Consider the following 20,061-nt stretch of genomic DNA (forward strand, 5'->3'; position numbering starts at 1 on the left):
TACTTGCTCTTTAGTCCCTCAGGTCCCAAGGGATCTTGCTGGTCTGTAAATAACAAAAGTACCCTTCAATTATATTTTCCCTCCCAAAAGATGGAAATTTTGTGGTATGAAATTTAAATATAAGCAAATTTTGGGGTATTAAAATGTTAGGAAAATTTTTTTGGGGTATCAAAGTCATGAAAGTTGTAAACTCTGGAGCATCAAAATGTCAAAAATATTTGGGCCGTTAAAAGTTTAATAAAAGTGTAAAGGTTAGACTGTCACATTGCAAATAACTCTTAAAAAATATTAATTAAGCGTATTCTAGTTATTGATGGACCAAATTGCAGGCATCTTTTACGTTTTGAAGCACCAGTCAGCAGGTACTGAGATTCGTGGGATTTATGGGATTTTGGAAGATATAACGGACTAATATCTAAATAACCCCCTTTCAACCCAATAAAGAACAAATTTTCGAATTAAACTCATTCCGTTTTTTTTTAAATCGACCCTATCTTTTTATTTACAAGAATCGACCCACTTTGGAGCCAAGTCAGCATCGTGGCCCTAAAGCGGGCCGATTTTTTTTAATCGCATTACTAAATAGTCACCCCGACTAATTTAGCACACTGTTTAATTGGTCGGGGTTGGGAACCCCGACCAATTCGAAAGACTTTTTTCTAAACTTTTTTCTCTACAAATAAGATATGCAGGTATGAAAAAGGTACTTTCTGTCCCACTTACCTTAAACAATTGAGAAAAAAGGTACTTTCTGTCCCACTTACCTTAAACAATTGAGAACTAAAAAGCTGGAGGGCTAGATATTTTAACGTCCTTTTCCTTAACTAAGTTTTTGTCTGCTGTGAGCTACCAGCTATTCGTAGTTAGGTCTCATACATGTGCCCTATATCAGAAAAAGGCTTTCGAATTGATCGGGGTTCCCAACCCCGACCAATTAGAAAACATGCTAAATTAGTCGGGTTTGCCAACCCCGACTATTTAGTAACGTCGATTATACAGGGGTCCTAAATAGTCGGTGTTGACGATCCCGACTATTTAGCAACGTAATTTAAAAAAAGATAGAGTCTATTTTTTTTTAAAAAAAAAAATCGGAATGGGTTTAATTCGAAAATTTGTTCACCCAATAAACTCAGGGACAAAATGGTCATTCCATGTTTTCCAAAGGATACGCCGACGATACGCTACCTTCGTCAACAAAACAACGACCGGCTCTCTATAATTTAGATCCGAGTCCCTGTAGCTCACTTGCCCGGGGGAAAACGAAGAACTTGAGAATAAATCGGAGGGAGAGAGAGAGAGAGAGAGAGAGAATGCATTTCAGCGAGAACGAGGGCATTGAAGGGAAAAAGTTCGTCGTCACCGGAGGTCTAGGGTTCGTGGGGTCGGCGCTGTGCTTGGAGTTAGCGAGGAGAGGAGCTGACGAGGTCCGATCACTAGATCCTCGGCCCTCCTCCCCTTGGTCGATCGAGCTCAAGAAAGCCGGCGTCCAGTTGATCAGAGGTCTCCCTTTTCCCCATTCTACCCCTCTTGATATTAAATTTTGTCTGAATTTAGCATTCGTGCAGCGGTTTAAGGAATATTTTGGTTGAGTGATTTGGAAAGCCTATTCTTTGTTCCTTGTCTATTTTTAGACATTTTGGTAAGTTTCAAGTCAAATTTTCCCAAAATTTTATCTCAATTAACATGACTAGCTCCATTGACTCGAACAATTTAATCCACAATGAGAAGCGGAATAATGTGGAGATATACTATTCTGAGTATGAATTTCATTTTCGCAAGTTTTGTCGCAGATAACTAGCTTAGCGATTCGACAAGGCTGCCAGTTTAGCTGATTTAGCTAAAATTTTTGAAAAATCACTTTAAAGTTACATCATTTTGGAGGGGTTAGTCAAGTAGAACTCAAAACTAGAATTGAGATAATTTGTAGGACAAGTTTTATAGTGTTATTATTGGAACTAGAACTAGAAGAAAACTATACAGTGCTAAGTCAACTAGAACAGGATAAAAAATAGAAGTGGGATAATGGTAAAAAAGTATCCCACTTTTGTCAAATCATACTCCCTTTAAAAATACGAGTTGGGAAAAATCTTTCTATGGTCAATATTACCCTTAACTTTTTTTAAATATTATATTGTTATCCTAATCTATTTTAATTTTCCTATCTTCTTTAAATTTATAATTAAATGATTTATCCTATCAATAATGAGACTTAACATGTTATTGGATAAAGGTGATATGTTTGATATAATTTAAATCTTTTATTTATTTTAGTTTGCAGAGAAATCTAAAAAATATATGCTAACCAGCACCTTAAATTTTTTGAACCTTGTAAAAAATACCCTCTAAGTTTTTAAATTGCAAAAACACCCCAACAAATTCAAAATTTTATTAAAACATCTTAAAAATTATAAATTTTACTTATTTCAATTCAGTGAAAAATCTGAAAAATATATGCTAGCTAAAAAATAAAAGTTTTTGACATTAGAGAAAGTATCTTGTAAGTTTTGAAAATACAAAAAACTCCTAAAATTCAAAATTTGTAAAAGACATCTTAAAAATTTCAAACCTATAAACACACTAAAAACCTACAAATAACACAAACAACCCCCAAAAATTTATAAAATTTGCAATAAACACTCTAAATTTTTTATAAATTGTAAGATAAAACCCTCAAGATTGTAAAATTTATAAAAATCCTGATAATTTTTAACCTAATAGTACATTAGAAATATAGGAGTTACAAATATCCCTTGTATAATATATAATTTATAGAAAACACCCTTAAAGTTTTAAAAATTACAAACAAACACTCAAAATTCAAATTTTATAAAAAACACCCTGAGAATTTCAAACTCATTAGTAAATTGAAAATACATGAATTATAAATAGTTTATAAACAATTTACAATGTATAGAAAAGGCCTATAAGTCTTAAAATTACAAATAACACCTAATATTCATAATTTATAAAAAACACCATGAGAATTTCTAACCTATAGACACTAAAATGAATATACAAAATTACTAGCAACCCCTAGAAAATAAAAAATTTACAAAAAAAAATATCATACTCACTTTAAAAGTATAGGTTTAGGAAAAAAATTTCATGATCAATATTACCCATAACTTTTTTAAAAAGAACATAACTAATTAAAAATCTATTAGATTTGAAATTTAATAAAAAAACAAACTTAAAGTTTAGTACATTAAAAATTACCCCTCCAAAGTTTAAAATTTTTCAAAAAAAATTATAGTTCCTTGATTTTAATATAATTTTTAATAGTTTTGTGTATTTGTAAATTATAAAAGTTTAGGCTGTTTGTTTTTACAATTTTAAAAACTTTTGAGGGTATTTCTTTTATATTTTTCTAAATTTTTATTGTGTTTTTAGTGTAATGCATATATACATCAATTAATAATGATATTGAAGAGTAAGTCGTTCTGAAGATGTATTAGGCTTATAATTAAGTGTGCACATTACTATTCCTAGATAGTATAGTTTATACATGCAAAAATTTTAAATAATCTATATAGTGGTTAAAAGGTTTTTGAGTTTAATGTACCATTTTTTATAAACTATATTTAATATGAACCCATCATATAACTTTAACTGTGGTCATTATAATTTTAATACGTTTAATTGATTGATTATATAGGTATATAAACCATAGATTACTTTACTTTCTCACATGAACTAATATTTGGTACTTAATAATTTAAATTATTACTTTTAAATTATATTTATTTATTTATCTACAGGATAATACAATTTTAATTCCTATTTTTTACTTGAGATTTATTTTATAATTACGCGTATCAAAGTAACTAAAATAATAATTATTTATACTTAAATTAGGACGACAGTAATTGGTCACTCACTATAAATTTTTTATGAAGATACATGCCTTACTTTCTATAGCTCTCTGCACTGTTCATGTATATTTTATAAATTAGTTGTTAATTTGACATATTAAATTACTTTTTCTTTGTAGAAATTTTTCTTTGACTTTTGGATTATGTAATCACTATATCACCATTCTAGCGTAGAAATGACCTCATTCTAAATAGCTTCAAACTAATATTTGACTTGAACTGAAGTATATACTATTGCTACTATATGTATATATTTTAAAAAAAATTATGTTAATACTTTTTAAACAGAAAAGAATATTCTAATTTTTGATATTATAAAAATAAAATATAACCAATTGAGTGACTAGCAAAAGAGGACTTATATCAGAAAATTATGAATAATAAGATAAAGAGGAAAGGTAATGACATTGCCAACAGTATTACCAATAGCAAACTACAATGTAAAGTTAACCTTTTTTGTGGAGCCCAACTACTGGCTATAAGTATCGAGGTTTCCATATATATACTTTATAATATTATTAATAATGGTATATAATTTTATATAATAAAATTGATTTAATACTGAATAGGAGTATCATTGTAAATGAGCAATTACAAAAATGTTAGGGACTAACATGTATGTATTTAAGATTTCAGGACGAATATCTTAATAACCTATTTATATAAGCACGCCCACTTTGTCACCTATTCTGTTCACTTTTCTCCTTGCTCATTCTCCACCAATTTTGTTGTCACGCTCGAAGAGAAATAAAATTCATGTCGGTGAGGTCTTCTCTCCCTCTATCCCGCGATCTCATATTTTTTAAATTAGTTTCTTTAATTCTTTTTAATAATTTCTTGGATCCATTTCATGATTCATTCTGTGAAGTGTCTTATTAGATTCAATTTAAATATACTTTTATTTTAATTGTTATTTTTCCTATTTATGAGTCAATTAATCACTAGAATATTTAGGTCTTTTTGCCAATTTCATATTTTGAATTAATAGTTTATTTTAGGAGAACTTTTAAAAAGATCACTTTTTAAAAATATTAGCAAAATTGACTGTTTTACATAATAATTAACAAAATTGATCTTTTTTTTGCCACACCATCAAGACTAGCATAGCAACAAAGAGGTCGATTTTGTATAAAAATCATCTTTAAAATACACGGTACTAATAGTCCTGTGTAATTAGAGAACATTAATTACAAAAGTAATTAAAGTCAGAAAATACACAGGACTACCACTCTTGCGTGTTTTGCAGTCAGAACCAGAAAATACATGAGACTACTGTTATGTCCTATATACAATATAATTGTTCCAAGCAAGTGGGTTATAATAGCATTTTTCATTCACATTGCTTGGAGTAAGATTTGATAGAGACCTTGCATCAAAGAGATTTTTTTTAATTTAAAGTACATGGCAAAATATATCATAATCTTCCTGCTCTAATTTCGCAAGAAAATAATTCTTCATACTTTCAGTTTTACTTCTATGGTATGGAGAATGAGCTATAAAATTGAATGAGAATATTAGATAATGTAAATATGAGTGAAATCACAACTAAAAGTTAATGTGAATATGAGTCAAACCACAACTAAAAATTTAATAGACATATTGCAAGTAAATTCATATGCAAAATTCCTTCGCGAATTGAATGATCAACCATATTTTAAAGACTTTAAAATACTAATAAACAAAGATATTGTATTAGATCAATGTGTTTATAACTCACGTGGCGACAGTCTTGATTGAAGGAAACAATGATAATATTTCATTTGAAAGAAAAATTATTGTGTTGATAATTAATCCCGCAAAAAAAATTATTTTCTCTTTTATTTTTATTCTATTTTTATTAATTTAAATAATCATAATATTCGACCACGTGCATTGCACGTGCAATCTAACTAGTTTATAAAGAAAAGAGAGAGTTCTAGTCTCTCAAATTGTGCCAATTTTTAAATTAGAACTGGGTGGTAAAAAACTAGGAACTTTCTTATTTGCTTTTTTATTTTTCATATTTCATCTCTCCATATCTTCAAACTATACCGTATAAGATTAGATCACATCTCTTCTTACCTTTCTATTTGATATTATTTTCATTTTTTATTAAATATTAGAATTGTATAATTAATTTAAATCTAAAAATGACAAAAATCATGTTTTTATTTATTTAAAATTTTATTATTTAAAATTGAGAGATGATGGAGTGATGTCTAGCAGATCGAAAAAGAAAGAGAAAAAAAATAAAAAATTTCTTAATTTGTATTACAATAATTTCAAAAAATCAAAATATTATAAATAATAATAATAATAATATATCATAACAGTATCCTATAGTCTAGCCAATAGTTCTTCAAGATTATTTAACACTAAATTAAATAATAATAATTATTATTATTAGTAAGTCTTAAAATATATAAATAGTAGTCTTGTCATCAAAATGCACAACTTATATGCTTATTTCTCATTGAAAATTATCCTTAAGTATACACCTTTCCCAATAAAATATCACATTTTAAAAAATTACTCCCAATTATCTCACTAAAATATCCCACTTCGAAAATTTATCTCATACTAAAAATTGTTCCACTTCTAGCAAAAATATTCCAATTGACTAACACCCCCCTAAGCTCTATCTTTTAGTTGGACAGAAATAGAGCCACTTAAACCAGCTAAAATGCTTGTTGTGCGTTATTATTTTTATAAATGATAGGTAGGACCCTTTCACTGAAAAGAAAATTGCTATCACTGCGTCATGCATGTGCTTTTATTTCCGAGTTCAACTATGTATGAAATCTTTGTTCACCTCAGAAGTATGCAAAATATGAAATATCATGTGGCTCTTTTTGAGGAAATTAACGGTTCCCTAACGTTGTTTTTTTTCTATTTTAGGCTTCCAACTTTTATCTATTATAGGCTTCCAACTTTTATCTATTATAGGCTTCTAATACATGAATAATGTCTTAATGCATACATTTCTATGGGCTAAATATACATAGATTCAAAACACACACGCGGGCGTGTCTTAATGCATACATTTCTATGGGCTAAATATACATAGATTCAAAACACACACGCGGGCGCGCATTCTCGTATCTGGAATTTGGGATGATTGCCTTGTCTTGTCCACCATGTCCATGAAGGGGTATAATATTCAGGCATCTTTTGTACCTAGGTTCTCATATATCTAAATATTGCAGGGGATGTGTGTGAGAAAAAGGATGTCAAAAAGGCCTTAAGTGGGGCAAATTGTGTTTTCCATCTTGCCTCCTATGGCATGTCAGGGAAAGAAATGCTCCAAGCAGGACGTGTGGACCAGGTTAACATAAATGGAACCTGTAATATATTGGATGCATGTCATGAGGCTGGGATCAAAAGGCTTGTTTACGTGAGTACATACAATGTAGTTTTTGGTGGGAAGGAAATTGTAAACGGGAATGAATCATTGCCATATTTCCCCCTTGATGAACATGTTGATCCTTATGGTCAAAGTAAATCTGTTGCAGAGCAGCTTGTTCTCAAAAGCAATGGTCGCCCATCCAGGTGAGTTTCTTTTCCAATTTATGTGCCTCTGTTTTGAATCATGAAATACATCTTTAATTAATGGCGTTTCTTTAGAAATCGTAAGCTATAACCCATCGCTGTTATCTCTCTAGGAATAATAGTGGAGTTCGTCTTTATACTTGTGCAATTCGACCTGCTGCCATCTATGGACCAGGTGAGGAGAGGCATCTGCCAAGGATACTCTCCCTTGCAAAGATGGGTCTCTTATCCTTCAATGTTGGTGATTCAAGTATTAAGACAGACTGGGTTTATGTGGATAACCTCGTGCTTTCACTGATAATGGCAAGCATGGGGCTATTAGATGATATTCCTGGTCGAAAACATCCTATTGCTGCTGGCCAGGCATATTTCATTTGTGATGGTAATGGCTTAACTCTACCTTCAAAACCTTGTATGATTATTGTTTCCTGGGTGCTGTTATCAAATTACTAATATGGTAATTGATGACCTTTATTTGTGAATAGCATGCCACTATGCTTTTGCAAATGTTTAATTAATGATTCAAAGCTCCAGTCATATCACGCTCATCCTGGAAAGATTTCCAGATATAGCTTTGACTTTTGTGTGTACTTGCTGGCACTTAATGCATTTTAATACGAATTCTTCATCATGGAAGATAAAACATATTTGGAATCGGTAACTTTCCTATAATATAAAAAAGCTTTTGGTTACATGGACTTCATTTCAATGGATTAGAGGCCACTGTCAAATAGCGGACATGGACAGCCAGCTCTAGCATCCTGCAATATATACTAGAATCAGTGACTAAGGTTTTAGTTTGTCTTTGCACTGTTGGCTCCACACTAAATTGAGTTCTGATTACTTTATGTCGGCTTCTTACCAGCAGTTAAGCATGCATGTCGTTTCCATACTGAAAGCAGCTAAGCTGCCTACATTTACTGATATGCTTTTATAATAATTAATGCTTATTTTAATCGTCCACTGTACTTTTTGACTTACCTAGTTCCACTGCTTCTTGTAACTATTTGAGTGAGAAAGAATCACCTCTTGTGGTCTGTATCTATTTGAGTGGCAAAGAATCACCACTAATTTCACGCGTCATTTTATCTTCTAATCCTGATATCTCCTTTGAAGATTAGTACATGCATCCTCGGTTGTTAGTGATTATTCATTATTATGCATCAAGCAGAGCACGAAGTCTCGCAATCAAACAGAGAGTTACAGCTTATTATCTTTCGCCACTTGCTCCCAATACTCTGGTTTTCACTTTTTCCTGACTTTTAAGATTGTTGCTGTAAGATTTCAATCGATTCCATATAAAAATGTGTTTCCTGTCTCATTCCATGATTTGCTTAAGGGTTTGGTAATGTTAACTTTTGATATTGTTCACGATGAATAAGGTATAGCTAATATCATTTATCTCTCACATGCCATTTCAATTTCCTTTTGCTTCAGTGATCTTAATACAGGCATCCTTGTCATTATTGTTTCCCTGTCTGTTGTAGATTCTTGATTGTTCAGCTAGGATTCTTATACTTGAGAACTGATATCTTTGGACATTAAATTAACCGATTATCTTAATATATCTTGATATGGCGATTGGTTATTTTCAGGGGCACCAGTCAACACATTTGACTTTATCATTAGTCCTCTTCTTCAAAAATTGGATTATGATTTGCCAAAGATTACATTGGATGTCAAACATGCATTATTCATGTCTCGAATAATTGCATTTATATATACGCTGCTATATCCATGGCTTAACTGCCGCTGGCTTCCTGGGCCTCTTCTTCTTCCTGCCGAAGTTTATAAGGTGAGATAAATTTGCTTCCGTATATTTGGCATGACTGCTTATTTGTTAATATAGAAAAACTATTATGTGATGTGATCATGTGAGTCTGTGAGATGTCTGTTACTGCCTATGAAATGCAAACTGAAATTCAAGTTGTTGAGACTAATAGGCAGTGAGAGAATTCCTCCCATTGTTGGTTGGCCACCCTATCACGAGCAAGTGCTTCTCTCAAAGTTCCTCTCGAACCGTTTGAAGTATTAAAACTGTCAAATGTACATGATGATGGATTTGATGTAAATTCTTCCTTAACTGAAAAGGTTGATAAGCCATATTTGCCGGAAAAACCCTGGAAGGGGAAGAACTTTCGTCATGTTGGCATCATTTCTTGGATTTATGATGCCCTATTAGGATGTGCATTCAAATTTTCCAAGCTTCTCACAGCTTATCAAGACACTTGCAATATATAATAGTGAATTTGAATTTTGTTTCTTTTAAATAAGGAATTAGACAACCCAACCCTTTATCCTAAATAGAGAGAACATCTCATTATGTTGGATCCTTTTACTGGCAGGTAAATCTTGAATTCTCCAAGTTTTTATGTTGAATCCTTTTACTGGCAGGTAAATCTTGAATTCTCCAAGTTTTTGGCTATCTTTATTTCTTAACTATGTAAAAGATGATGGTGGCTTTCCAATGAAAATAACTTGCATATTAGGAGCTGAGACACCAGTGAAGCTTTCATATTTATTACTTGTTGACATACTGCATTAATTTACCATACGGATGAATAGCAGAAAAATGCACGTGATCACCACTAGTAGCTATGGAAGGCTATTAAACCTTTTTAACTGATTGAGTCCTCTTTGTTTGCCTTCTTCCCGTTTCCGAAAGGTTTTTTTCTTGCTTATTCAAACTCTACATGTCATTCCTCTTTCGAATTGTGAGCATAAGGAGCTTACCTGTTTCATTCTTCTTCTTGTGTTTTTTTGGTTCATATGATCACCCCCTTGCCAGCTCACAGGGCTCATTTCTTTCTTTGTTATGGACAAAAGCTTGCGTTTATCTGCTCAGTTAATTGTTCATTTTCTCAGTTTTAGCACATGTAATGCCTTGATGGTTATCCCAAACCCAGTTTTCCTTTTCACTTCCATGTAGTCTTTAGATCTTGTAAACTATAACAATTATGGCATGATGTCCATTATGCATGGGATCCTGATCATAACTACTCATTTTGTTGAAAAGTTTTGCCTGAAATATAACTCAGTGGGCAGTAGTCAATCGTAGTTTAAGAATTCAGTGATGGTGTTCACTCTGGCAAAGTAAAAACAACATTACTTCATGTTTGTTTGTTTTGAGTTTCAATTCATACGTGGAACAGTTAATTCTTAGTATTCAAACTTCTGTAATGATTTTTTGATACAGATTGGTGTTACCCATTACTTCTCCTATCTGAAAGCAAGGGAGGAGCTTGGCTATATCCCAATGGTGAGCCCTAGTGATGGCCTCTCCAAAACAATCTCATACTGGCAAGAGAGGAAGAGGAGAGAAATCGAAGGCCCAACTATATTCACAACGTTCCTCGTGCTCTTCGGCATGTTTGCATTATTCTGTGCAGCTTTTCTCCCGCCTCTCGGTCCAGTGAAGTGGGTATATAACCTCTCTATGTTCATGTTCCGATCTTTATGGATGACTAGATTGGCGTTCGTTGCAGCAGTAGCTTGTCATGTTGGTGAGGGTATTTATGCTTGGTATTTAGCGAGAAGAGTGGATCCCCAGAACGCTCTAGGGTGGTTTTGGCAGACCTTTGCTCTTGGGTTTTTCTCCTTGAGATTTCTTCTCAAGAGAGCAAAAAGTAATTGATATCAATCGCAGGACAACTGCTTGCTTGTTTACCATAGATTTTGTGGTATAATGTCAGGAGAGTGTATTTGTAACCTACGTTGTACAATTGTGATGCTTATGAAGTGCAGGATTAGTTCAAATCGGGTACTGTATTTTCTGCTACTGGTTTCAGTGGCAGCAAGGGAAATTTCTATGGATTGAGGATTATATAGTGAGCAAGAAGGGGAGAATAATGTTAGAAGTGTTGGTCCTTCGTCTTGCCTTCGCCTACGGAGACGAGTATGTTTCTTAGCCTGGCAAACTAGTGAATTATATCAATTATATGGAAGTCAGTGACCAAAATATTGTTCTTGTGTCTTTTTTTCCCCCCAGGGTTTTGCGTAGGCGCTTGAATTTATTATCTTAGCTATACTAGCTGCTATACAAACAAAAAAAAAAGTGTTTTTTCTATATTAATCACTTAGATATTTCATATTTTTAATTAATCCCTTAAAGCATGGAAATCGCTATAAATTCCCTAAATCTTAGGTTAGTTTGAAATTAGTACCTCAAAGCATTGAAATTGCTATTAGGTCCCTCGTATCATTGAAGTTGTTATTAGACCTCCCAAATCTCAAATTAGTGTAAGTGTTACGATAGTAAATTCATCTTGTAGAGGAGTAAAAAAGTAAAAAAAAATAAAAGGATGAGGGCTTGGAAACAAATGCCCCTTGCTAAGAAGTAGAAAAAAATGGTGTTTGGTAAAACTTTTTTTTACAGGCTTAATGAAAATATTCCTGCTTTTAAAAGGATGTTTTTAGAAGAAATCTGAGATGTTTTTAAAAGTAACTTCTACTTTTTATAGTTTTTATATATATATATTACTTAGTTTTTGACAAAGTTTTTTACTATCTTTCATTTTTTGTAGTTTTTTATGTTAGTATTTGTTTGTAGAAAAATTCTTTAAGCACCCAAAATATGGGACCAATAGGGGGGACAAGTGAGGTGTCCCCCTCCTATTGGATAATGAGTTGGCCATCATTAATGATGGCCAACTCATTATCCAATAGGAGGGGGACACTTCACTTGTCTCATTTATCGATCCCATATTTTGGGTCACTGTAGCAAAGCTCTTGTTTGTAAAAAACAAGATAGTCCCACATTAGAATTTTGAACACAAGATAGTCCCACATTAGAATTTTGAATATTCTTTTAGAGGTTTAAAAGCATTGAATGCTTATTGGGCTTTGAATAATGGATCAAAGTATAGGCTTCTAAACCCGCGTGCGGGTAGCGTGAATAATGCGCGATTTTGACGCGAATAATGTTCTATTTTTTTATATATATTGAATATATATTTTTTTTAAATGTTATTTTGAATTTTAAAAAATTATGAAAAGACAAGTGACTGTTGAAAAGTGGCTGTTTGCTCCAAGGGGTGTTTTGAAAAGTTGTGACTGTTGGAAGCACATTTTCAAAACCTATAAATAGTTTATGTTTTCAGATATCTATGAACAATTCTTTTCTGAATCTTTTCTATCAAAAACTTCTGTGATATTACAAACTTGTTTCACAACGAATTAAGGAAAATTCCAGATTTGCTTACTGGAATTTTTATTTTCTGTTGTATCCTGGGAAGAAAATTTGCATTAACCCGAAGCAACTTTGAATATCAAGTGGGGCAAATATTTCTTTAAGGAAAGTGTTTCACGCCTCAAAATTTCTGTCTCCTTCAAATTTAAAACTAACAATCTTAAAGAAATATCTCTGCTACAATGAAGTCGGAATCAATCAAGGTGATGAGTCAAGACATGGTCAAATTGGACCGATTCGACGGGAACAATTTCTCTCGCTGGCAAGATAAGATGATGTTTCTTCTTACAACATTGAAGATCTCCTACATCCTCAACCCCAACCTACAGCCCATAGAAGAAGAAATCAAAAAGCAGAAGGCAAAACGGGAGGAAGATGAAGTGTTGTGTCGCGGTCACATTCTGAACACACTTTCGGACCGATTATATGATCTTTTCACGAGGATAAAGTCGGCAAGGGAGATCTGGAACGCACTGGAATTTAAATACAAAGCCGAGGAGGAAGGTACAAACAAGTATTTAATTGCAAAATATCTAGAATATAAAATGGTTGATAACAAGTCTGTCCTAGAGCAAGTTCATGAGATGGAGGTTCTGGTTAATAAGATTCATGTTCTCAAAATAGTTCTTCCAGAGTCTTTTCAAGTTGCTGTAATTATTGCAAAACTACCATCAACTTGGAAAGATTACTCGAAGAAACTAATGCATAAAAGTGAGGATATCTCTTTGGAACAACTTCAGAAGAATCTTAGAATTGAAGAGGAGTCACACATACGTGATTTGAAAAATTCTGTCCAAAGTGATTGTAAGGTCCACACCGTGGAAAAGAATGAATCTTCGGTAAAAAAATGGAACCTTCAAGTAAAGAAAAGTGGACAACACTTTAAAAAGAAGAATTTTCAGAAGAAAAAGGGGTCCTGTTTTATTTGCGGCAAGCCTGGACATTTTGCTAAAGAATGTCGTCACAGAAAAAATAATAATGTAAAATCAAAGGCTTCTGCAAATATGATAGAAGAGAATCTGGTCGCTATGATTTCTGAAATCAATATGGCTTCTGTTAAGTCTGGATGGTAGCTTGATTCTGGAGCAACAATGCAAGGACAAATTCTTGTTCAAAGGATTTGAAGAAATTTTGGAAATTACAGAAGTGCAAATGGGGAACAATGCTTGTACAAAGGTTGCTGGAAAGGGGACTGTTGATATAGATTTTACTTCTGGAAAGAAATTGACTCTTATAAATGTTCTGTATGTACCCGAAGTTAGAAAGAACTTAGTTTCTGTTGATCTTCTTTGTAAGAAAGGGTTTCGGGTTGCTTTTGAGTCAAATAATGTTATCCTGTCTAAGAACGGGATGTTTGTGGGAAAGGGCTACTCTTGTGATGGAATGTATCAACTAAGTATTAATAATAAAGTTATATCTTCTGTTTATATTGTTGAGTCTTCATATTTATGGCATGATCGCTTAGCACATTTAAATTTTCGCTATTTGAAAAATATGAGAAAGTTAGACTTCATTAACTTTAATGGTGAATTTGATAAATGTGAAATTTGTGCTAAGTCTAAATTAACAAAGAAATCTTTTCCAAGTGTTTCTCGCAAAGATTCTAAAGTTTTAGATTTAATACATTCTGATATATGTGAATTGAATGGTATGTTAACTAGAGGAGGAAAAAGATACTTTATCACTTTTGTTGATGATTGCAGTAGATATATGTATGTTTATCTTTTAAGAACAAAAGATGAAGCTTTTGATATGTTTAAAAAATACAAAACAGAAGTTGAAAATCAACTTGAAAGGAAAATTAAAGTATTACGTTCTGATAGAGGTGGTGAATATTTTTCTGATAATTTTAATACTTTTTGTGAAGAACATGGCATTATTCATCAATGTACAGCACCTTATACTCCCCAACAGAATGGTTTAGCCGAAAGAAAAAATAGAACTTTACAAGAAATAATAAATTGTATGCTTAATAATGCTAAGTTACCTTTAAATTTATGGGGAGAAGCATTGTACACAGCATGTTATATTCATAATAGGATTCCCTCTAAAAAGTCAAACATAAGCCCTTATGAGTTATGGAAAGGTAGAAAACCTAATCTGTTATATTTTAAAGTGTGGGGGTGTTTGGCTTATTATAGAATTCCTGATTCTAAAAGAACAAAACTTGGACCTAGAGCCTTTAAAAGTGTTTTTTTCGGATATTCTGAAAATAGCAAAGCATATAGACTACTTGATTTATCTTCTAATACTATTTTTGAATCTAGAGATGTTGAATTCTTTGAAAATAAATTTTATGTAGATTCTGAAAATGTTGAAAATGTTCATATTCTGCTTAACTCTAATAATAATTCTAGTTCTGATTTTCATGCTAAGGAAACGAATACATCTAAAGAAACATCAGAGCCAAGAAGAATTACTAGAGCAAGAAAAGAGAAATCTTTACCTTCAGATTTTATTTCTCCTGAACAAATTATTTTTCTTGTTGAAGGTGATAGGAATAATAATGTTTTAAATAAACATCCTATAAGTTTTAATCCAAGTGATGATCCTAAAACCTTTATAGAAGCAATGTCATCTAGAGATGCTTCATTTTGGAAAGAAGCTATCAATGATGAAATGGATTCTATAATGGGAAATAGTACTTGGATTTTAGTAGATTTACCTCAAGGATCAAAGCCAATAGGATGTAAATGGGTTTTTAGAAGAAAATATCATTCTGATGGTTCTGTTCAAGCTTTTAAGGCTAGATTAGTAGCCAAAGGGTTTAGACAAAAAGAAGGCATAGATTATTTTGATACATATGCACATGTCGCACGTATAACATCTATTAGAATTCTTATTGCTTTGGCATCTATACATAAGCTATTTGTGCATCAAATGGATGTCAAGACTGTTTTTTTAAATGGAGATTTAAATGAGGAGGTTTACATGGAACAACCGGAAGGTTTCATTCTTCCAGGAAATGAAAAAAAAATATGTAAACTAATTAAATCTCTTTATGGTCTTAAACAGGCACCAAAACAATGGCATGAAAAGTTTGATTCTGTTATTCTGTCTTATGGTTTCAAACATAATAGTGCTGATAAGTGTATTTATTCTAAATTCACTGATAAATATGGTGTGCTTGTCTGCTTGTATGTGGATGACATGTTAATATTCGGCACTAATATGATTGGTATAAATGAGACTAAAGAGTATCTATCTTCTATGTTTAAAATGAAAGATTTAGGAGAAGCGGATACTATTTTAGGGATTAAAGTTAGAAAACATAGTGGGGGTTTTTCTTTAAGCCAATCACATTATATTGAAAAAATAGTGAATAAATTTAATCATCTTGGTTTTAAAGAAGTTAACACTCCTTTCGATCCCAGTGTCAAATTGACTGCCAATTCTGGTAGAGCTGTAGCACAGCTTGAGTATGCTAGTACAATTGGTTCTTTAATGTATGTTATGCATTGTACTAGACCTGATATTGCATTTGCTGTATGCAAATTAAGTAGATACACTAGTAATCCAAGTGTAGAACATTGGAAAAGTATTTCCAGGATTTTTGGATATTTAAAGAAAACCAAAAATCTGTGTTTGTTCTATAATGATTATCCGACTGTATTAGAGGGATACACCGATGCAAGCTGGATGACTAGTGTTGGAGACAACCAATCCACTTTTGGAATGGTTTTTACACTTGGTGGAGGAGCATTTTCTTGGGTAAACAAGAAACAAACATGTATCTCACACTCCACCATGGAATCTGAATTCATTGCTTTAGCAGCAACTGGTAAAGAGGCTGAATGGATTAGGAACTTATTGCTAGATATTAAGTTATGGCCGAGTCCAATGCCTCCTATCTCTATCTATTGTGATAGTCAAGCCACTTTGTCAAGGGCTTATAATTGTACATATAATGGTAAGTCTAGACACATAAGTCTAAGACATGAATATTTGAGACACTTGATACAAGATAGTGTCATAACTATTGTCTATGTCAAGACAAATAAAAATTTGGCTGATCCATTTACAAAACCTCTAGCAAGAGAGATAGTAAAGATAACATCAAGTGAAATGGAGCTGAAACCTTATATTTAAAAATCACCAGGAATGGTAACACAACCATTTACTAGAACTAAACTGGTTAAATAGTTTAAATGGGTAATAACAAGTTTCTGAAAGTGATTGATTGATATTGACATATTAAGCCCTAAAAGATAATGTCAATATCATCCATTACGGAATAAGAGGATGAGTTATGCTCTTAATGAAAGTCTAATACATTATTATTGTGTGTTTAAAGTAATGGAAAACACATTGTAGACGTTTCACCTATATGAACTTAGAAGTGGTGTCGCTTCTTAAAAGAGCTAAATGTTTGTTTTTTAAAAAGTTCATGAACCAGGAATAAGCACAAGGTCATAACAGTGCTAAAATATTAATTCTCATTGAAACAAGAGATTAGTGTATGTACAATATTCTCCGGTTTTATCACAAGAGTAATTAGTTTAATGTTAAGGCAACTAACGACTTTGATAGAACTTTGAGGTATTTGTACAAAGTAAAGGTTTAAATCGAAAGATACCTCTACATATGTATACTTATCTCATTTTGTACATATTGCAGATTATTTTTAAATATAATACTATTAAAATGTTTTTTCAAACAAAGTGGGGGATTATTAGTATTTGTTTGTAAAAAACAAGATAGTCCCACATTGGAATTTTGAACATTCTTTTAGAGGTTTAAAAGCATTGAATGCTTATTGGACTTTGAATAATGGATCAAAGTATAGGCTTCTAAACCCGCGTGCGGGTAGCGCGAATAATACGCGATTTTGACGTGAATAATGTTCTATTTTTTATATATATTGAATATATTTTTTTAAATGTTATTTTGAATTTAAAAAAATTATGAAAAGACAAGTGACTGTTGAAAAGTGGCTGTTTGCTCCAAGGGGTGTTTTGAAAAATTGTGAATGTTGGAAGCACTTTTTCAAAACCTATAAATAGTTTATGTTTTCAGATATCTATGAATAATTCTTTTTTGAATCTTTTCTATCAAAAACTTCTGCAATATTACAAACTTGTTTCACAACGAATTAAGGAAAATTCCAAAAACTTCTGCAATATTACAAACTTGTTTCACAACGAATTAAGGAAAATTCCAGATTTGCTTACTGGAATTTTTATTTTCTGTTGTATCCTGGGAAGAAAATTTGTATTAACCTGAAGCAACTTTGAATATCAAGTGAGACAAATATTTCTTTAAGGAAAGTGTTTCACGCCTCAGAATTTCTGTCTCCTTCAATTTTAAAACTAACAATTTATGTCATGTATATGGTTTTAGCTTTTGACAATGTTTTTTATTATCAATAAATATTGAGTTTAATTTATGTATATTTTAGTCACTTTTTAACTTATAATGATCTTTAAATATAGTTTTGCCAAACATCTTATCTAAAACTAGCTTTTGATATAAGATTATTATATGGCTAGTTTCAACAGTTTATTTGAGTTGCTTTTATCAGCAACTTATTGTAAGCTTTAATAATACCTAACTAGCTCTTAGTACTTCATAGGTTATTTCTTGGCTTGTGAAACGTTATGACTATAATTATAATTACAAAATATAGTTTTGCTAAACGTCTTATCTAAAACTAGCTTTTGATATAAGATTATTATTGGCTTGTGAAACGTTATGACTATAATTATAATTGCAAAAAATAGTTTTGCTAAACGTCTTATCTAAAACTACTTTTGATACAAGACTATTATATGGCTAGTTTCAGCAGTTTATTTGAGTTACTTTTATAAACTGCTTTTATCGGTAACTTATTATAAGCTTTAATAATACCTAACTAGCTCTTAGTACTTCATAGGTTATTTCTTGGCTTGTGAAACGTTATGACTATAATTATAATTGTAATTAGTTTCAGTTTGTTTATTTTCTTATGTTTACAGGTTAGTACTTTTATTTACAGCTGTAGTAGTAAAAAAGTATTGGGTTTTTTTATATCGGTCGCGTAAATTGTTATCGTTTTTATATGAGTCCCTCAAATCTTCATATTTTAATATTTGTCTCTTAAATTACAGAAATATGTTGATATTAGTCCTTGTTATTAGTTAGGATTATAAATGTTGGGGAATAGTTCGTTGTGTTTATTATTATTTTTATGAAATAGACAGTTATACCCTCTCACTCATACCACCCAAATCCGCATACCCATTAAAACTTAAAAACCCCGGTAAGATCCTGAATTGAACTTGTTTTGCCAATCATCTTGTCTAACGGTCTATTAAGCAGTGAACCCATATGGATGGAAGCGAGGGTTTGGCAAGTGAATTAAATGAATGTGGCTCTTTTGATAACTAAACAACACCCATGGTTGGTAACAAAATCAGTATATTTCTGCAATTTGAAAGAATAATATTAAAATACTAATAATTTAAAGGATTGATATTAAAAACCCAAAAGGATTATTGTTAAAAAAGATTTTCAATAAAATATATTTTTTAATGTGGAAACATTGTGTCAAGACCCTAAAAGCAAAAAACTTCATGTGCTTCAGTCCCTCCATTTGTTTTCATGTGGTTCAGCCCCAAAAACAAACTCTCTATGTTCTGCACCACTTTTTTTTAGCAATTATTACATGCCAACTAAGCATAGAGAGAATAAAAAGTAAAAAAATTCAAAATGTCCTTATCTCCTCTATTCTTTCATGTTAAGTCTAAAAGCAAGTTGAATTAGACCTAACATGAAAGTCTATTTCATGTTAAGTCTAATTCGAGTTCATGTTAAGTCTAATTTAATTCATTTTAAGTCTATTTTAAATCATGTTATGTCTAATTCAACTTGTTTCAAGTCTAATTTCATTCATGTTAAGTCTAATTCAACTTGTTTTAAGTCTAATTTCATGTTAAGTCCAATTTAATTTATATTAAATCTAATTTAATTCCTTTTAAGTCTAATTTAAATCATATTATGTCTAATTCAACTTGTTTTAAGTCTAATTTAGTTAGACCTAACATGAAATTAGACTTAAAAAAGTTGAATTAAACTTAACATGAACTGATATTAGAATTAACACAAACTGATTTTAGACTTAACAAGAACTGATTTTAGACTTAACATGAAATGAAATTAGTAGACTTAACATGAAATGAAATTAGACTTAACACGAATCAAGTTGGAGTTATCATTAAGATATACCTAACATGAACTGAATTTAGACCTTACACGAACTGATTTTAGACCTAACATGAACTGTTATTAAACCTAACATGAACTGTAATTAAACCTAACACGAACTGTAATTAGACCTAACACAAACTGTAATTAGACCTAACACGAACTAATTTTAGACCTAACATGAAATTTTATTTGATCTAACATGAACTATTATTAGACCTAACACGAAGTGTAATTAGACCTAACACGAACTGATTTTAGACTTAACACGAATTATATTAAGTGCAATTT

At 31.6% G+C, this 20,061-nt stretch overlaps 1 protein-coding gene across 1 annotated transcript; it reads left to right on the forward strand.

Moving 5' to 3' along the window:
• On the forward strand, nucleotides 1,174-11,249 carry LOC109840983 (short-chain dehydrogenase/reductase family 42E member 1). The gene is made up of 5 exons (XM_020409822.1): nucleotides 1,174-1,500; nucleotides 7,058-7,400; nucleotides 7,514-7,782; nucleotides 8,996-9,195; nucleotides 10,597-11,249. The coding sequence occupies exons 1-5, from the start codon at nucleotides 1,311-1,313 to the stop codon at nucleotides 11,032-11,034; spliced, it is 1,440 nt and encodes a 479-aa protein (XP_020265411.1). The 5' UTR covers nucleotides 1,174-1,310; the 3' UTR covers nucleotides 11,035-11,249.

This window comes from Asparagus officinalis, chromosome 5 (genome assembly GCF_001876935.1).
Source record: "Asparagus officinalis chromosome 5, Aspof.V1, whole genome shotgun sequence".
Taxonomy (NCBI): Eukaryota; Viridiplantae; Streptophyta; class Magnoliopsida; order Asparagales; family Asparagaceae; genus Asparagus; species Asparagus officinalis.

Excerpts from the sequence above, each read along its gene's own strand:
- LOC109840983 (XM_020409822.1), top strand. The coding sequence starts at position 1,311 with ATGCATTTCAGCGAGAACGAGGGCATTGAAGGGAAAAAGTTCGTCGTC. Across the intron at positions 1,501-7,057 it reads CGGCGTCCAGTTGATCAGAG|GGGATGTGTGTGAGAAAAAG; the intron begins GTCTCCCTTTTC and ends TAAATATTGCAG. Across the intron at positions 9,196-10,596 it reads TTCCTGCCGAAGTTTATAAG|ATTGGTGTTACCCATTACTT; the intron begins GTGAGATAAATT and ends TTTTTGATACAG.